Source organism: Dama dama, chromosome 22, assembly GCF_033118175.1.
Source record: "Dama dama isolate Ldn47 chromosome 22, ASM3311817v1, whole genome shotgun sequence".
Lineage (NCBI taxonomy): Eukaryota > Metazoa > Chordata > Mammalia > Artiodactyla > Cervidae > Dama > Dama dama.
Window position 1 is genome coordinate 24,750,094 of NC_083702.1, and position 17,215 is coordinate 24,767,308.

Sequence of the window (17,215 nt, forward strand, 5' to 3'; positions counted from 1 at the left end):
CCAAACTCAGCACGGCAGCGTCGGAAACAAACGGGAAGATCACTTACTGCCCTGAGATGCATTTCCCAGGCTATGTGCCTAGCGCGGGCCCTGCGAGCTTTGCTGCTCACACCTCCCCTAGCCTCAAGCTTAACCCCGAATCATCCGTCCGTACAACTGCAATCGTAAATCCTCCTCTGAAGCACCTATTTGCACATTCACCAGGGACCTTAAGCGTTATCAACCCTTTTTTTGAGGTTTTGGTGGCCCTAAAAAGGGCCTTTTGTAATCTGATAAGCCGCAGGCACAGCTCAGCCACCGAAGCCGTAGAGAGTGCGGCCCTGGCGTTTCAGAGCATACACCACATCCATGGCCGTGACCGTCTTGCGCTTGGCGTGCTCCGTGTATGTCACTGCATCGCGGATCACATTTTCCAAGAACACTTTGAGCACTCCACGGGTCTCCTCGTAGATGAGCCCTGAGATGCGCTTGACACCACCACGGCGGGCCAGACGGCGAATTGCGGGCTTCGTAATGCCCTGGATGTTGTCCCGTAAGACCTTCCGATGACGCTTCGCACCTCCCTTCCCCAGCCCTTTACCACCCTTGCCTCTGCCAGACATCTTCAACACACACAAAACGATAGCCGCGTAAACAAAGTTCGTAACAGTTAGGGGAGCGAAGAACCTGGGCTTATACATCCTTACAGCGGACCTGGTTGAAAACCTCAAGATAGTGGGCGGGGCTAAGTCCCCAAGAGGGTTTTTTGTTTTTTTTTTTTAATCGCCTCCCTACAAAATTTTTCGGTTGCTTATTTGGGAAAACTTTTTGTTATTTTTGCCATGAAATTGAGGAAAGACTCGATAGAAATTATATTGCCGTTTTCTCCACACTTAAAAAACGGTAGGCCAGATCCAGTGAGTGCTGCGTTTCCCTTCTCTCTTTGCTCCACCTCGTCCGCCCCCGCCTCTCTCTAGCGCGCGGGAATTCTATTTTTATAGTTTTCAAACGAAATGCACACTTTTATAATACAATTCTTAGACTAATTTGAAACTCAATAGGAACTGGGAATGCTTTACTACTTTTTAAATTTCAAAGCAGTTGTTTTACACCTGTGAGTCTTTTAAAGTCACCAGTTGGGGTAGAGGAAATTTTTCAATCGTTCTTTTTCTCTTTTGTGGCCCCGTGAAGAAAAAATTAAAATCTTTTCAAAAAGTTTAACCTTACGCCTTCCTCCCCACCCCCGACTTTTCTCTTGCAGCTTCTTCTGGACAATTTGCAGGTCTTACTGCTTCCTCCGTCCCCTACCCCCAGCCCAAGCACGGGGTTTTGCTTCTCAGTCAAATGACAATTTCTGTGATTAGTTAAAGCAATGTAACATTCTTATTTCATTAAAACTCGAAGTTCTTGTGAAATAATGGATGCCATGATCATGGCTTTAAATCAGGAGGTTCTCATTTCTTCAGAAATCCCTTGAGAAAAACGTAACTTGGAGTAGTGTCACCACTCTAGGAGACAGGACTGTTTTCCCAAAAGGTTCATACTGGGAAAAAAGGCAGCAGTATTTAAGTATGATTCATGACTCTTTCCCAGGTACTTAACACCATGAGGAATGACTATGTTGGTAAATTGTGTTCCCTGTACCTAATCCTGACGAATAAGCCTTTCCAGTAGGAAAGCTTTATGGCAAATATTTGCTTATTATGTACCTATCCTCACCCATCTCTATAGCACAAAATAGATAATGTTATTGTTGTTAAAGCAGAATTAAAAGAACCCTCAGAACACTGGATGGTTGGGGGTGAGTGGGGGGGCGGCGGGGAAGTTCTAAATAGTCGAATTGTACCTCTTGATTTTAATGTTTGATTCAAAAGAAAGAAGAGTTTGGAAGAGTCAGGATTCTTGTAATGGTAAAATAGTATTTTTTTTTTTTTAAGTATTTACTAAGAAGTCAAGGTTAGAACATTTTCAAGTTAGAGATCTCTTTTGCTTACAAGGATTTTTTTCTTTTTAAGTGTCAGTAATAATAAAGGTAATGTGTCAAAAATTTCGGGCATACCCAGCCCGAACTGCTAGAGGCATTTCTTGCTTTGAGTGCTTAGTATTTGTTGACTAAGTTAACTAAGGAGTAACTCCCCTTCCTGATTTTTCTGTTTCTTATCACGGGTTCCTTAATTCTTAAGACATTCTTTCCCTGAGAGCGAGAGAGGACGTTGAAACCTCAGAATCCGCTAAAAACTCAATCGAACTCAATAAATTCAAAGGAATCCCGACCATGGAACACGCGGACCTAGATATTCATAAGAGCTGTTATGTAAATGAGGGCTTAGCAGTTTGCTCTTTTGATTGGAGAGAGCCGGAGAAGGCGGTCCCTCTGCCAGCGTGCTAATTGGGAGCAGAGCCTGCCTGTCATTGGTCACCGGAGCCAAGGATGTTGCGGAGCCCAATGGGAAGGCGCTGCCTAGTGTCAGCAAAGTGTTGGTAGAGGCAGTTCCGGTGTGGTACGTCGCATTCCTGTACTAGCAACCGGATCGCTGGTTTTTTCCTCTCGCTGGAGTTTTAGGCGAGAGACAAACATGTCTGGTCGTGGAAAGCAGGGCGGCAAAGTGCGGGCAAAGGCCAAGTCCAGGTCCTCCCGTGCGGGCCTGCAGTTCCCAGTGGGCCGAGTGCACAGACTGCTACGCAAGGGTAACTACGCTGAGCGAGTGGGCGCCGGGGCGCCGGTGTACCTGGCCGCGGTGTTGGAATACCTGACGGCGGAGATCCTGGAGTTGGCTGGCAACGCCGCGCGGGACAACAAGAAGACCAGGATAATCCCTCGCCACCTGCAGCTCGCCATCCGCAACGACGAAGAGCTAAACAAGCTTCTGGGGAAAGTGACCATCGCTCAGGGCGGCGTCCTGCCCAACATCCAGGCCGTGCTGCTGCCCAAGAAGACGGAGAGTCAGAAGACGAAGAGCAAGTGACCCTGATGCCGCCACAGGGGAGCCGGCTTCCCCAGCAAGGGCTCTCTCCAGAGACGCCCCGCCCGCAGTGTTTTTGAACATGCTTGATGTTATGGAAGGCCGGAGCCATCTAGTGGGGAGGTGGGCGGCGAGGAAACCAACTGGGTCGGGGGCCCAATAAAGTCGGTGAAAATCGTCTGGTCGAGAGAGCTGTGTAGTCGCGGGGCCCTGCCGGGAGACCCAGGGGCGACCGGGAGACCTTTGGAAGAGGTACTGGTGGGTCGGCTTGAGCCACTTTCTGGGCAGCTTTGTTCCGCAGTCACTCTCGAGGCGCTACGGGTGGATAAAGGGAGACTAGAAGGGACCCACTGGCGTGGAGGTGGACAGAGTCGGGGGCTCTCCCTGCTCGCCTGGAGGCAGAGGCGACGCAGAGTAGGTGCGGATGAGGCTGGGCGAGTTGTTTTTACATCCGCCTCCCAGGGCCTGTGCTCCCCTGCCCTCTTAGGGCAGTTCCGGAACCAGTTCTAGGAAAGAGATAGTGATGACGATGTGGTCTTGGGCAGGAGGTTGTCTGTCCGGCCACACTTTTCAGAAGGGAGAATAACTTTGCAGCTTGGAAGAGTAGCTTTGACGACAGAGTGTCAATTTAACAGATTTTTCTTAGCCTGACAGCTGTTCTGTTTTCTTGTTTGGGGTGTCAGATATTTTTGTGTGCACGCTTATGTTCACATTTCTTTAAAATGAAGGAACCATCCAGTAATATGTGTAGTACAGAAGCCTGAGTCATGAAGTTGGAAATTTGTTGCGCTGACACTCATGTTGTGTAATAGTGCAGCGCCTTTAGTCATGAGTTACCTATACCTGAGGAGCTTTTAAAATGACTTTCTCAAGTTTCTAGCTTCATAGTGGTCTTATTTCCACAATATCATATCCCTTTGGAAAGGTAATTGGTTTGATTTTGCTTTATAACAACAAATCCCCCTCTTAAGGTCCCTTGTGTTCTACCACTGGGCCTGAGGTAATGACCGCATTCCAACAACACCTATTGGGTTTGTGTTGCTTAATGGCACAGTAAGGCTTTCATAAATACGTGAGATGTGAGAAAAGGCAAGGACAGATGTTATGGGGAGAAACATTTCTCATCAGAAATTTACATTTAAAAGTTACACAGTAACAACCCTGGTCTGTCTTAGATTGACCCTTCCATTTCCCCCTTTTCTACAAGCTTCCTCCTGGCCTACAAAAGAGATCCTCGTTTATTTAGATTTCACATATTTAGATTCATCTTTTCCTTAAGTCAGAGTTGATGTCATTCTGGGGAAAAGAAAAGGATATGTCTTCTACCATCAGTGGTAGTACTTGGCCCGTTTTCTCGGCATGGACTTTTATTTCTTCCCCAGCATTTACTGAGAAACTCTGTGTGCTATGCACAGTACTGCGTAATGGGTTGCTGTAGCCAGCACAGCAGGTAGGGATCGAAAGTGGTCAACTGCACAGTTTGGGAAAAAGACACTAGAGATAGAATTAAAATTTTAAAGATGGGACCGGGGGACTCAAGACCTCTTGGGTCAAGAGCCCTGTTCCTCAGAGCCACATCACTTTTATTTAGTGTCTTGGCCAGCAGAAAGTATCTGTTGTGCTACGATGAAGTCAGCCTCCTGTGTCCCCAGTCACATCTCCCATTTTATTGATTACTTTAAGCTATCTTTGTTATTTTCTTGTACAAGGGCTATCACTTAACTGAAGGTCATAGACCCACATATGCCTTGGGAAAACATCTTAGTGTGTGCACAAGCAGCGTTCTGAACTTGCGCTGACTCAGTGTTCCAAGGTCCACACTATGTTTTTCCTCAGCTTAGTAGGGCATGACAACCCCAACTGATCAACCTGACATACTTTCATTTGGGTTATGCTGTATTGCTATATTTTGCTTTTATTCTTTTCCCATGGTGATTTTCTCATGGCTTAGCCAGAGTAACAGATGGCTATTAACCCCTGCAACGGGTGATGAGGGTACCCTGGTCTATGAAACCAACTAGATTTTCACTCCTGAAGCTTACTTTTTTTTTCTGGGTAACTGATAAACAAATAAGTGACCATCAAAGGAAGGATTCCCCTTCGGCTTCTGCTACTACTTGTGTCTCTATTGCTTGTGGAATGGATGTTGGGATTACTTCTCCTTTGTGATCAAGTTTGAAGTATATACAAACGTCAGGCCACACATACCCCTTTTAGGAGGCAGGTTATTGCCCCCTACGTCCAAAAGAGAATAGACCCCAAGGGTACATACCTCGGGCAGTTTCCAAGGCGTCCGACTGTTTATTCCACTTCCCGCCTATTCAGAAGACCTCCTCGTGTAAAGTAGTCACAATAGCTATTTTGATGACCGAGATTGTTCCTTTATTCCATGCCAGATATTGGATGCTCAGTAAATAGAAGTACTAGTTTCTACGGGGATATGGGCTTACCTTTATAGGTTAAAGTAGAGGTAACTAACGAATATTTTGTTGTTATTTTTAATGCCCAGTTGTTAGGAATAGTTCTCGTTATTACTGCCTTGTGGCCTGGTGGAGAAGAAAAAAAGTGTGTATCAGTTGCTGGTTTTGACATTTACGTCTTAATTTCCTAAAAAATTTGAGGCATCTCTAAGATTATTACCAAATGCTAAGGAAATAAGGGTAAGACATTTATAAAATAATAAAAAAAACCTTTTCTCTCTAAAGTTTCACAGAAGTCTAACCCTGTTACCTGAAGATAAAAATAGGCAAGATTCACAGATGTCAGTGCACTGACGACCCCATTATCACCCTATCTCAACCACCACTGTGCCAGAGATTCATAGGCTCCCCTCGAATACTTCCCCTGCTGCATGATTCTGTCAGTCCATTTTAACCTCACCATTTCTGTTTTTGAGAGCTTTTTAAACCTGAATACTTTATTGGCAGTTAAAAATGCATTTGTTGTTGTTGTTCAGTTGCCCAGTCATGTCTGACTCTTTTGGACCCATGGACTGAAGTACGCCAGACCTCCCTGTCCCTCGCCGTCTCCTGGAGCTGGCCCAGGTTCATGTCCATTTCATTAGTGATGCCATCCAGCCATCTCATCCTCTAAGGAGGATACCCCTTGCCAAATCAATTCAGCCTGTGAATCTTCTATGCATAAACAGTTTTTGCCAATATATGATCATCAACTTAAAAGGCCAATGTTTTTTTCAAGCATGAGACCCAGTGGAAAAAGATTTAGGATAGAAACTGGTGAGGCCTGAATTCTGGTCTTTAGTAGATTTCTAATCCACAGTTGCGTGTGTAGACACACATGCACTTTCCCATGGAGATAAGCCATTCAGTGTGGCTCGTTGTGACTTGGCCAGGATTTGTTCCTCTTTGCTTTTCCTGCAGGGCCAGTCTTGTCTTTGTGTCTCTGAGAACTGGTCTGCTTAGTTTTACCTGCCTGGAATCAAAAGGTTTAGTCTGGCCCCATAATTGGTGATGACTATACGCAAACTCGTCACAAATTTCTTTCCAATGGTTGAAAGGTCATATGCCACAATATTTAAGAACTTACTCTCTTGGAAAGAGACTTGGGTTCAAATCCACTCATCTCCTCAGTAGCTGAGTGATTTTGGAAATCCTACTCAATTTCTTTAAATGTCAGTTTCATCTATTAACTGGGCATAATAGAGTTACATCAGTGAGTTTAGAGGAAGATTAGAGATAATGTGAATGAAGGCACCGAGTTTCCCGTATAGAAATGCACTCAATGAATAGTAACTAATAGTATGTGAAGCTGGATTTAGAGCAAGTGGCAGTAGTGATGGGACCTATTGAAATTAATAAACATCTGGCATCCTAGTAATTCTGTGATTTTTTGGATATCTCACCTAAAAACAAGCTTAGTGGCTGTTTACTAATTATAGAACATCTACAACTCAGTCTAGAACAGAAAAGAGTCATAAATAGCAAAATTAACTTTGTGAACCTGGATTTGTATCTCCCGGTCCAAAAACAACCTAGCTTGGAATTAATAGATTAAATGCATCCATTCAGATTAAAAATGGAACCCATTTGTTCAGCAATTTATTGAGTGTATATGTTGTGCCCATGATTGATAATCCACTGTCAAGAAAAATGATGACAATGTAATGAGAAAGATGATCATGATCTAGCAGACCACATGTTAAGAAAAGGAGATGCTCAGGGTGTTACAGGTACAGGGAAGAGACACCTGTGTCCCTCGGCCTGGTGGGGAGTGTGGTGCCTGAGATGAGTCCAGTGCAAAAGTGTGTCTGACGTGACAGGGTGTGCTAGGAAGATAGCATGCATGGAAGTACAGGAGTCAGACAGTACCTGTGGCCAGATGTAAGCGTAACCAGAGGAAAAGGTCTGGCCTGGAGATAAAAACTTGGGAATCATGATTAACAATGGTCTGCTTGGGTAAAATCATCCAGAGGGAATATAGATGTAGAGAGTATATGTAGAGAGATGTACCAGTCAATCTCTAGGAAACAGCAGACAGGGCAAGTGGGGATGGTACAGGTCTAATCCACTGTCAAGCAAGAGGAGCCATTCAGAGATGAGAGGACGTGGCCTGGAGAAAGCATCAAGGGGTAGAGATTTTTCACAATTTGGATCTATCACTGTGCTCCCTGACTCTACCTAAGTTGCCTTTACTTTTACATACAACTGGGATATGTTCTATAAAAGTTATTACATTTTCCTACCCAGAAGCTTCCCTGGTGACTCAGCAATAAAGAATCTGCCTGCCAGTGCAGGAGATGTGGGTTTGATTCCTGGGTCAGGGAGATCCCCTGGAGAAGGAAATGGCAACCTGCTCCCCTATTCTTGTCTGGGAAATTCCATGGACGGAGGAGCCTTGGTGGGCTACAGTCCATGAGGTCATAAAAGAGTCGGACATGACTTAGAGACTAAACAATAATGACCCAGTGAGTGCTAGTGGCCCTGGAATGGAGATGTACTTTTCCCCTTTGCATTTTCACACTGCACATACAGAAATTAGAGGTATATATCTGTGGTGACAAAAAACCACTTTTTTTGAAAAAGCCCAGAAGAATAGTGGCAAAGAACCATTTAAAAATACATCTTTTGTTATCATCCCGTTTATTTAAATAGCTTTTTACATATTTTAACTTTAATCAGTTTTAATTTTAATTGTTTTAAGTTATATAAACAGTGGCAACTTATTTTTTTATTGATGTATAGTTGATTTACAGTATTGTGTTAGAGCAATTTATTAATTCATAAAACCAATGTAAGTATTTTAGAATGATTAAAGCATGAGAAATTTGACCCTGACAAACTTAATTAATTGATGTTTAAGTGCTTAGTTTGCCATGAGAGGGAAATGGAGAGTAAGAGGAAAAAAAAAAAAACTTAAAAAAGAAACCAGCTGGCTTCAGGAAGATATGAAATTATCACTGTAAGGCTTTATTTCGTTTTCTCTTCAAGGAGAGAAAAAAGTGTTTATAGGTATTGAAAAACACATTTTAATATATGTGTGCCTGTCAGTCGCTCAGTAGTGTCCAATTCTTTGCAACCCCATGGACTGTAGCCCACCAGTCTCCTCTGTCCATGGAGATTCTCCAGCAAGAATGCTGGAGTAGGTGAGGAAGTTAGTGGATCTTCCTAACCCAGGGATCAAATCCCGGTCTTCTGCATTGCAAGCAGATTCTTTACCATCTGAACCACCAGGGAAGCCCCATTTTAACATATGTGTATGTGTGTGTGTATATATATATATATGTATGTATGTATATACATGTATATATATTTTATATGTGTGTGTATATATATATATGTATATACATGTATATATATTTTATGTGTGTATATATATATATATATATATGTAAAGGGAAAATTCTTAAAGAGATGGGAGTACCAGACCACCTTACCTATCTTCTGAAAAATCTGTATGCAGGATAAGAAGCAACAGTAGTAACTGGGGTCTTTGATAATTTTATCAAGCCATGCAATTAAAAAGTTAGCACTACTTTGCTCCAAATTATAGAAACAAAGGAAGGATAAGCCCTACATTAAACAAAATTATCTTTCTTTTAGGCAAACCAGACAAGCAGTCTGCTTATGAAGGTTTATTTGCTTTCTGTCTTGAAATATTAATGCATCTCAAATGAGCTATCTTCATGTCAAAAGCCCAAGTGGTCACTGCTGCTCTAAAATATTCCTGATGAAATTGAGTCTATTAGAGAGGTCAGTGTATGGCCTGGAGGAGGTGAGGTTTTAGATTGTGACAACGGACAAGGAGGAATATAATGGTTTGTAAATATGTGTAACTTCTGATCCCGAGAACCTGGCCAATGGTCAGTCATTACTAGTTGTGGGTCCAGGCAGACAAAACTAAATGGAGCAGTTCTCAGACACACAAAGACCAGAATGAAGAAGTCTTCATCCGATTTAGAAACGGTGACCTGAAGCAAAATTGGCTGGAAGGTCATGTTCTGAGGAGAACTTCTGAACTCAGCCCTCAGAGGTTCAGCTCCAAAACAGACTTATTAAGCCTCTAACGCTGTGGACTGTGCCTCTTACACACAACACTAATTATTAAGCAAGCTAACAATAATGAAAGCAGGAAATAGAAGACTGAAAACAGTTTTACTAAAGAACACTAATCAGTCAAATTCTAAGAGGTCTTATTCCCAGGGAAATAAAACAGACTCAACACTGCAGTGTTTCAGCAAACTATAGGAACTCGCTTGCACATGAACTTACCAGCCCTGGCATCTCCTACCGAGGGAATCACAAGGGGTCTCAGATGTTCACAACATTGCTGAATTGAGAGTCCTGGTCCAAGTATGAGCCCTTTAGCTGAGTCTGTACTTTTGTCTTTACCCTCCAGCCAAACCAAGAACAAATCTGTATTTTAACAAGTTGGGTTTATTGCTCTTTGTAGCAGGGAGCACACATACTGGGAAGGTGTGAGGTGTTTCATTAAAATATTGGTAAGAGTTATAGGGCTGGAGTTTGTGTATAGGTTATAGGGCTGGGACTTTGCCCAGGATTCCATACTGTCGGAAACAGAGGAGATAAGTCTTAGATTTGGTGTCTTAAAACAGCTAATCAGGTACGAGGAAGGAAATGAGGCTAAAGCTGTAATAGGTGAAGATGCTAATGCATTTGTGCCTGCCCACGAGTCCCTGGTCATTTTGGGGGTTTGGACAATGCTCGTATTTTTGTGGTTTGGACAATGCTCATGTTTTGTGTGTGTGTATGTGTTCAGCTATGATACAGAGGGACTTCCCTGGTGGCTCAGATGGTAAAGCATCCACCTGCAATGCAGGTGACCCAGGTTTGATCCCTGGGTTGGAAAGATCCCCTGGAGAATGGAATGGCAACCCACTCCAGTTTTCTTACCTGGAGAATCCCATGAACACAGGAGTCTGGAGGGCTACAGTTCATGGGGTCACAAAGAGTCAGACAATGACTGAATAACTAACACAAACATGATGCAGAGAGAGGGCTTCCCTGATGGGCTCAGCGGTGAAGAGTCTGCCTGCCAGGAGATGTAGGAAACTTGGGTTCGATCCCTGAGTCAGGAGGATCCCCTGGAGGAGGAGCTGGCAGCCCACTCCAGTATTCTTGCCTGGAGAATCTCATGGACAGAGGAGCCTGGCAGGCTACAGTCCATGGGGTCGCAGAGTCAGACACACCTGAGCGACAAAGCAACAGTGTGATACAGAGAACTCTTGTTTTCATTTCAGTTTTTCATGGCAGAATGGCTGTGTGTGGTGTTGGTGTGGTGTGAAATGGTTCTGTTTCACAGAATACTATGGTGCAGCTATGTCAGGCCAACTCCTAGCAACACCAAGATCTAGCTGATGGTCCAGGCCAGTTTCGATCTGTCATGGGCTGCTTGCCCCTCTCTCAAAGCTGAAGAAAAAAAAAATGTGACCCAGAGAAGAGGGCTTGCTGACCAGCGGAAGTAGACAGAGATATCCAGGGTAGATGTTGGCAATGTCCAAGCACCACTTGAAAGAGGGAACTACTGACTATGGGTGTTTCAGTCCCATGTTTAAGTACTTTAAACTTTGAAAGTCACACTTTATGTACTTCAGATCCTCTGACACCATCCCCCTATGTTTGTCAAGGAACTTTTTCTCTTGAATTTATCTTTTTGTGTGTTCATATAGGGGACACAATGTCTTGCTGTTTTTCATGTGATGATCCATGTACTTCTAACAATAAATTGTTTTAAATTTAAATTACATTTATATATACTTTATATACATAAAATTGTGCATAATTTTTATGTATTGGGTTGGCTAAAATATTCTTTCGGATTTTTCCATCAGATGGTACGAAAAACCTGAACAAACTTTTTTTGGCCAACCCAATGTTTAACTAAATATATCAAGTAAATACCATAACCACTCACTCCCTCTTCCAATATCCTTCTTCCCATTTTCCAGCCCAAGTAGAAACCAGTAAGTTATTCTCATTTGAACTCATGCCAGCAAAAAAAAAAAGCATTCACACCAGTAGAAATCTAGGCATTTATTTATAAGCTTGCTAAGTCTTGGTTTTCTCATGTGTAAAAGTGGAGTAAAACTGTGTCTTCCTTATCATAAGGCTTTTAGCGTCTAGTATGGTAAGACCTCGATAAGTTATTGCTATTGTTGTGAGTATTAGCTTCGATTTTCTCCTTCAATTTTCCCCTTCCCTTTTGTATTTATGGTGTGCAACCCCCACCTGCCTCCTGAGCATCGAACTTCACCTGCCTACTTAAGATCACCGTAGGTTATCTCCCTGGAGTTTCATCCCCAGCTGTTCCACCCTAGACCAATTCCCTTCATTCCACACCGCCCTCCCCAGTCCACTGCTGAGGTTTGAGTTTCTGCTCCCTTAGTTGTGTAACCCCAAGCAAATGATCACATCATTCTTTACCTCAGTGGGCACATCTGTAAAATGACAGCTGCCTCACAGGGCTGTTGTGAGGATTAAATAAATGAATACATGTAAAGCAGTTCCGAGCTTCCCAGGTGGCGCTAGTGGTAAAGAACCCAGCTGCCAATGCTGGAGACGAGAGAGCCAGGTTTGATCTCTGGGCCAGGAAGATGCCCTGGAGGAGGGCATGCAACTCACTCCAGTGTTCTTGCCTGGAGAATCTCATGGACAGAGGAGCCCGGCAGGCCACAGCCCATGGGGTCACAAAGCGTTGGATGCGGTTGAGCAACTAAACACAGCAAACATTATTCTGAGAGTTTTATGATATTAGCACATTTGTTATCTGTATTCAGTGACTTCTCTCTCTCGTATATTTATTCAATACATCCTATATTTATTCAGATGCTAAGTCAGCCAGGATCCTGCCAGGAAACAGATGGCATGCCCAAATGTGGTGATTTGAGGACAATTTAATAAAAGGACTGCTGACGGTGATGTAAGCAGCGTGCAAGGAGAGCACATGGAAGGAACGGTGACAGCCGGGCTCCGCTCCCGCCCCTCGGCTGAGGGAGTGAAGGGGAACGGCCGCCAGACCTGGGAGCAGTAGGTAGTGTGAGGGGCCCGAGTGACGGGGAGTCAGGAAAGGTTAACCCGTGGCATCCGTGCGGGGAGGGGCCAGGGCATTCTTAATTCCATGACCTCATATTCCTCCCTCCTTCCCATACCCTGTTTATCACCCAGCCTAAAAGGATGCCAAAAGCTAAGAAAGCCTGTTGAGGCAGTCTCTATAGTTCTGCCTCCTGGGGACATAGAACGCGGTGGAATCATGTAAACAGGGAATCTGGAGCGGCAGATCCTTAGTTGTTCAAATATAACGTGAGCCGGCACCCTCTGCCATGGGGAATGTCACCCGACCATTCCAGGAGACAAAGGTTACCCGAAAGTTTACACAAAACCCTTGATACTCAGCGTTCTAGTAAGAGCAAACAGGCTAGATGGAATTCCTGTGTTCCTGAAGTTTCCCACATAAGTAGCCCTTAAATGAAGTCGATAAAGTTTATAGATGGCAGCCTGTTCTGCCGTGTTTTCATAGATATGCCAGTTGTCACCCCTCCAGCAGTCCTTTCTGTCTCTTCCGTCAGCACTGGGTTGGAATACAGGGAACTCACACCCACCCTACTTTGCTTCTGCAAAGAACTAGTTCATGCTTAATCTCACTGTAAAGAAACCTGGAAAATGCAGAAGCGCACAGGAATTTTTTTTAGTGAGTACTACTTCTCTGTCAGAGTTTCTGAGTATTTATATCTTTTGCTTATTTCTCAGTTTTTAGCTTTGTTCTGTTCAACAACCCCCTAACAAGAGTCGGCCAGTCAACTGCAGTTGTCGTGAGATTTTTTTGAGAACAAAAAACACACACACACACAAATTCTATCATCAGCTAATACCTGTAAGCTAATATGATTGCCACAGGGTAAAGAGGGGGAAGGATAAATTTGGAGACTGGAATTAATGTATGCTGCTGCTGCTAAGTCACTTCAGTCGTGTCCAACTCTGTGCGACCCCCGAGACGGCAGCCCACCAGGCTCCCCCATCCCTGGGATTCTCCAGGCAAGAACACTGGAGTGGGTTGTCATTTTCTTCTCCAATGCACGAAAGTGAAAAGTGAAAGTGAAGTCTCTCAGTCGTGTCTGACTCTTAGCAACCCCATGGATTGTAGCCCACCAGGATCCTTCGTCCATGGGATTTTCAAGGCAAGAGCACTGGAGTGGGGTGCCATTGCCTTCTCCAGGAATTAATGTATACACATTACTATATATATAAAATAGATAAGTAATAAGGACCTGCTATATAGCACAGGGAACTCTACTCAATACTCTGTAATGACCTATATGGGAAAAGAATCTAAAAAAGAGTGGATATATGTATACCTATAACTGAAGCACTTTGCTATACACTTGAAACTAACACAACATTGTAAATCAACTATACTCCAATAAATTTCTTTTAAAAGAGAGCAAAAGTGACACACATAAATTTTATCATCAGCTAATACTCCTACCCTAGTGACTAACTCCCTGACAGAAAGAGCTTGAGCAATATTCTATGTATTTTCATGAAAGGAGGTTTGTGCTGACAATTTTATGACTAGGTTGTGATAGTGGAAGTAAAAAGATTGAGTTTTCTTTATGCTGTCCGTGCCAGTTTTAAATGTATTGCTTCTGAGCCCCAAATTCCAATGTCAGGGTGGGCTCCGTGATAATAGTTGGCGTTCTTCTGGGCCCGTCTTCCTAACAGAAGCGTGATGCCAGGCTCTGTTGGAAGAGGGCACCTGAGGGCCTTTGCAGGCAGGAAGGGTGACTGTCACTGGCTCAGGCTGCTGTGTGGTGCTGGTGGGTAAGCAGTGAGGGGGAGAGGATATCCAATGGCCTCTGCTCCAACCATGAGCCCAGAATGCACGCTGTCTCCATGACCTGCACCCCTGACTCGCCCTGGGGACCACCTTTCAAGACCCTGCCAACGGGAAAACAGCACGCTTGGCCTCCAGCTGTCAGAGGTCTCCTGGCTCCCTTGCAAGTCAACTTGCTCACGTTTCCCTCCTGGGTCCCTTTGCATGTGGCCGTGGAGTACAACTGATCACCCGCATATACTACAGGTTTCACACTGCAAAAGCAGGTTTGTGGCAGCAACTCTGTAGCTCCTGGAGCCCCAAATATCTATGGAAATTTTGCTGATCCCTGTTCTGCTTTATTGGTGGAAACAAAAATAAGAAGTAATAAACACAAAGCATCTTTTAAAACAACTCCTGTTGCTCTATTTGGTTTTTCTCTCCATAAAAGTGATATTTTCATGGCATACTTTACTTTCATATGTTACCCCTCAAGTTTTTTAAATGAACATGTATTTTATGGGTAAACTCAGTACAAATAAGGATTTAAAAGGACTTCCTCCTGCGATCTGGGTTACTCTGCAAGAATGGTCCTAGAAACAGATGTTGGATTTGTTCTCTACCTGTATTTTAATTCCCTCCTCACATAAGGAAGTCAATAGATTTTATTTGAAGATATGGATTTGCTTTATAGTAAGTTCTTAAATATGGCAACCTTTATCAACTCACTGTAAAAAGCCAGGCCTTTGTGACGATAATAAGCCCTTTTCATTTGTCGGTGGTATATTTCATGAAACCAGGCAAGATTTCAGAGATAAACTAAAGTTCTTTCTTTCTCCTTGACCTGCCGTAACTGTGGCTGTCGCCTTCCTGTTCCTTTACCTCGCTCCCCAGTTTACTGGGGCAAGGTTGCTGGGTGCAGTGATAATGAATATTGTAGTTAACTCTTCTTTTTTGGACTCTAATTTTTCCTGAGATTCAATGAATATAAACACTATAGCATTCTACTTTTCCTCACAAAATATTGTTACAAATCCTTAAATCATTTTTTGCATCTCACAGTTTTTTCTCTTTTTTAATTAAAAAAATTTTTTTTTGGCTGTTGAGATCTTAGGTTCCCCAACCAGGGATCAAACCAGCATCCTCAGCAGTGAAAGTTTGGAGTCCTAAATATTGGACCTCCAGGGAATTCCCTCATAGCATTTTTATTGTGTTAAATCTCCTACATATCAGTTATTTATCTCCTGCATATGTGGTATAATTCTGTGGATTATGGTGACAATAGAAAATATCTTATTTTTAGGCTTCAGATGGTTAACAAGGGAAAATACTCTGTATAGGATAACAGGTCAAAAAAAAAAAAACATAGATTTGGGGATCCATGGTTTTTTCTTTGAAAACTTTTAAGGAAAATGTTTTCTCTCTTTGGTTGTAGCACCATGAAGGTAATCAGTTGATATTAAGTATTTTTAAATGTTCAGATAAACATTTTCATTTTTAATAGCTTCTCTATAAAAAGGTAACATAAATATCTTAAAGTTCTGATGAATATGTCTTTACCAGCACACAGCACGTATAGCCCTCAGATTATTTTTTTCCAGATTGTTTATTAGTGCAGGTTAAAAAAATAATAAGTTCTTAAAAAAAGTTAGCACTGGTAAATACCACATGGTATTTACTGTCTCGTACTGTAGGTGTTGACTCAGAAGCAGTATAGACATTTATGTTTCTCTCCTGAAATTTCTTGAAGGCCCATGATAGTAGAGACATCTGATTTTCTTACTACTTCTTTCCCAGCAAGCGCCTAGCTCCCAGCAGGTTCTCAGTAACAATATGGAATAAACAGTTTGTACACTCCATGCCTCCCCAAACTCTTAGGTACCTCAAATCATCAATTAGCCTCTAATTCTCCAACCTCTCTCTCTACTGGTTACTCATCCTTGGTAAAATGAACAAGTTGATTAAGGAAAACTCCTCTGCTCATCCAGGCCTGGCCACTTGTCCTGTCCTCTTGACCTGTCCTTCATAGCCAACTACAGGCCTGTGCATGTGTGTATTTTGCTAAGTCACTTCAGTCAAGTCCGACTCTTTGTGACCCTATGGACTGAAGCCTGCCAGGCTCCTCTGTCCATGTCCTCTGTTCTCTTGTCTCCAGGCAAGAATACTGGGTCAAACCTGTGTCTCCTGCAGCTCCTGAACTGCAGGCAGATTATTTATCACTGAGTCACCCGGGAAGCCAATTACAGGCCTGCTTAGAGACAAAAGACCTGGAGTAGGTAGTTACTTTGGTCTCACAAAAGTCCCAGTTCCCTCCTTCACCAAAAGTCCTTATTATCCAGGAATGTAAAGCTTCCCCACCGCACCCAGGACCTGGGGGTGAAGTTATCCATAGCTCTGCGCGGGAACAGCTTTGAGCTCAAGTCCTGCCATCAGGTCTCTCCTCCAAACTGGTTCTGGCTGAGGAACATTGCCAAGTGTTAGACCTGCTTGTTTTGAGTTCAGGACAGAACAGAAACGTGCAGTTATCCATGGGGTGGTGACTGGGTATCTTCTGTGTCTGAAGAATTGCTTGAATGCAGCAAAAAATAGCTTAATAAAAGTCTCCCTGCTAAATAGGGAGATATTTTAATAAAGAGCACAAACTAGAATATACAAAATGAGAATTGAAAGAGAAACTTAGATGTCAAGTCGGGCTTTATGCTGATTCCATGCCATGTGGTGATCCTTAATTCACACTGTACAGTCCCTTAAAGGAACTTCAAAATGGTGTTAAGGAGCAATTAATGTGTAATAAAGTGACACTTTATGATAAAGGATTATTTATCCTTATACCTGATTGAAAGTTTGTATCAGACTTATGTTTCATAGCAGTGATTTAACTAGAGCAAATATTTTTAAAAAACCAGGAAAGTGAGTGTTGCTCAGTTGCGTCTTAGTGACCCCATGGACTGTGTAGCCCACCATACTCCTCTGTCCATGGCATTCTC

At 43.2% G+C, this 17,215-nt stretch overlaps 2 protein-coding genes across 2 annotated transcripts; one reads left to right on the forward strand and one right to left on the reverse strand.

The window, feature by feature from the left end:
* Window positions 1-143: 143 nt before the first annotated feature.
* On the reverse strand, window positions 144-622 carry LOC133043289 (histone H4). The gene has a single exon (XM_061124118.1). It carries the CDS (start codon window positions 600-602, stop codon window positions 291-293), a length of 312 nt encoding a protein of 103 aa, XP_060980101.1. The 5' UTR covers window positions 603-622; the 3' UTR covers window positions 144-290.
* Window positions 623-2,433: 1,811 nt separating this feature from the next.
* On the forward strand, window positions 2,434-3,122 carry LOC133043807 (histone H2A.J). The gene has a single exon (XM_061125059.1). It carries the CDS (start codon window positions 2,556-2,558, stop codon window positions 2,943-2,945), a length of 390 nt encoding a protein of 129 aa, XP_060981042.1. The 5' UTR covers window positions 2,434-2,555; the 3' UTR covers window positions 2,946-3,122.
* The last annotated feature ends 14,093 nt before the right edge of the window (window positions 3,123-17,215 follow it).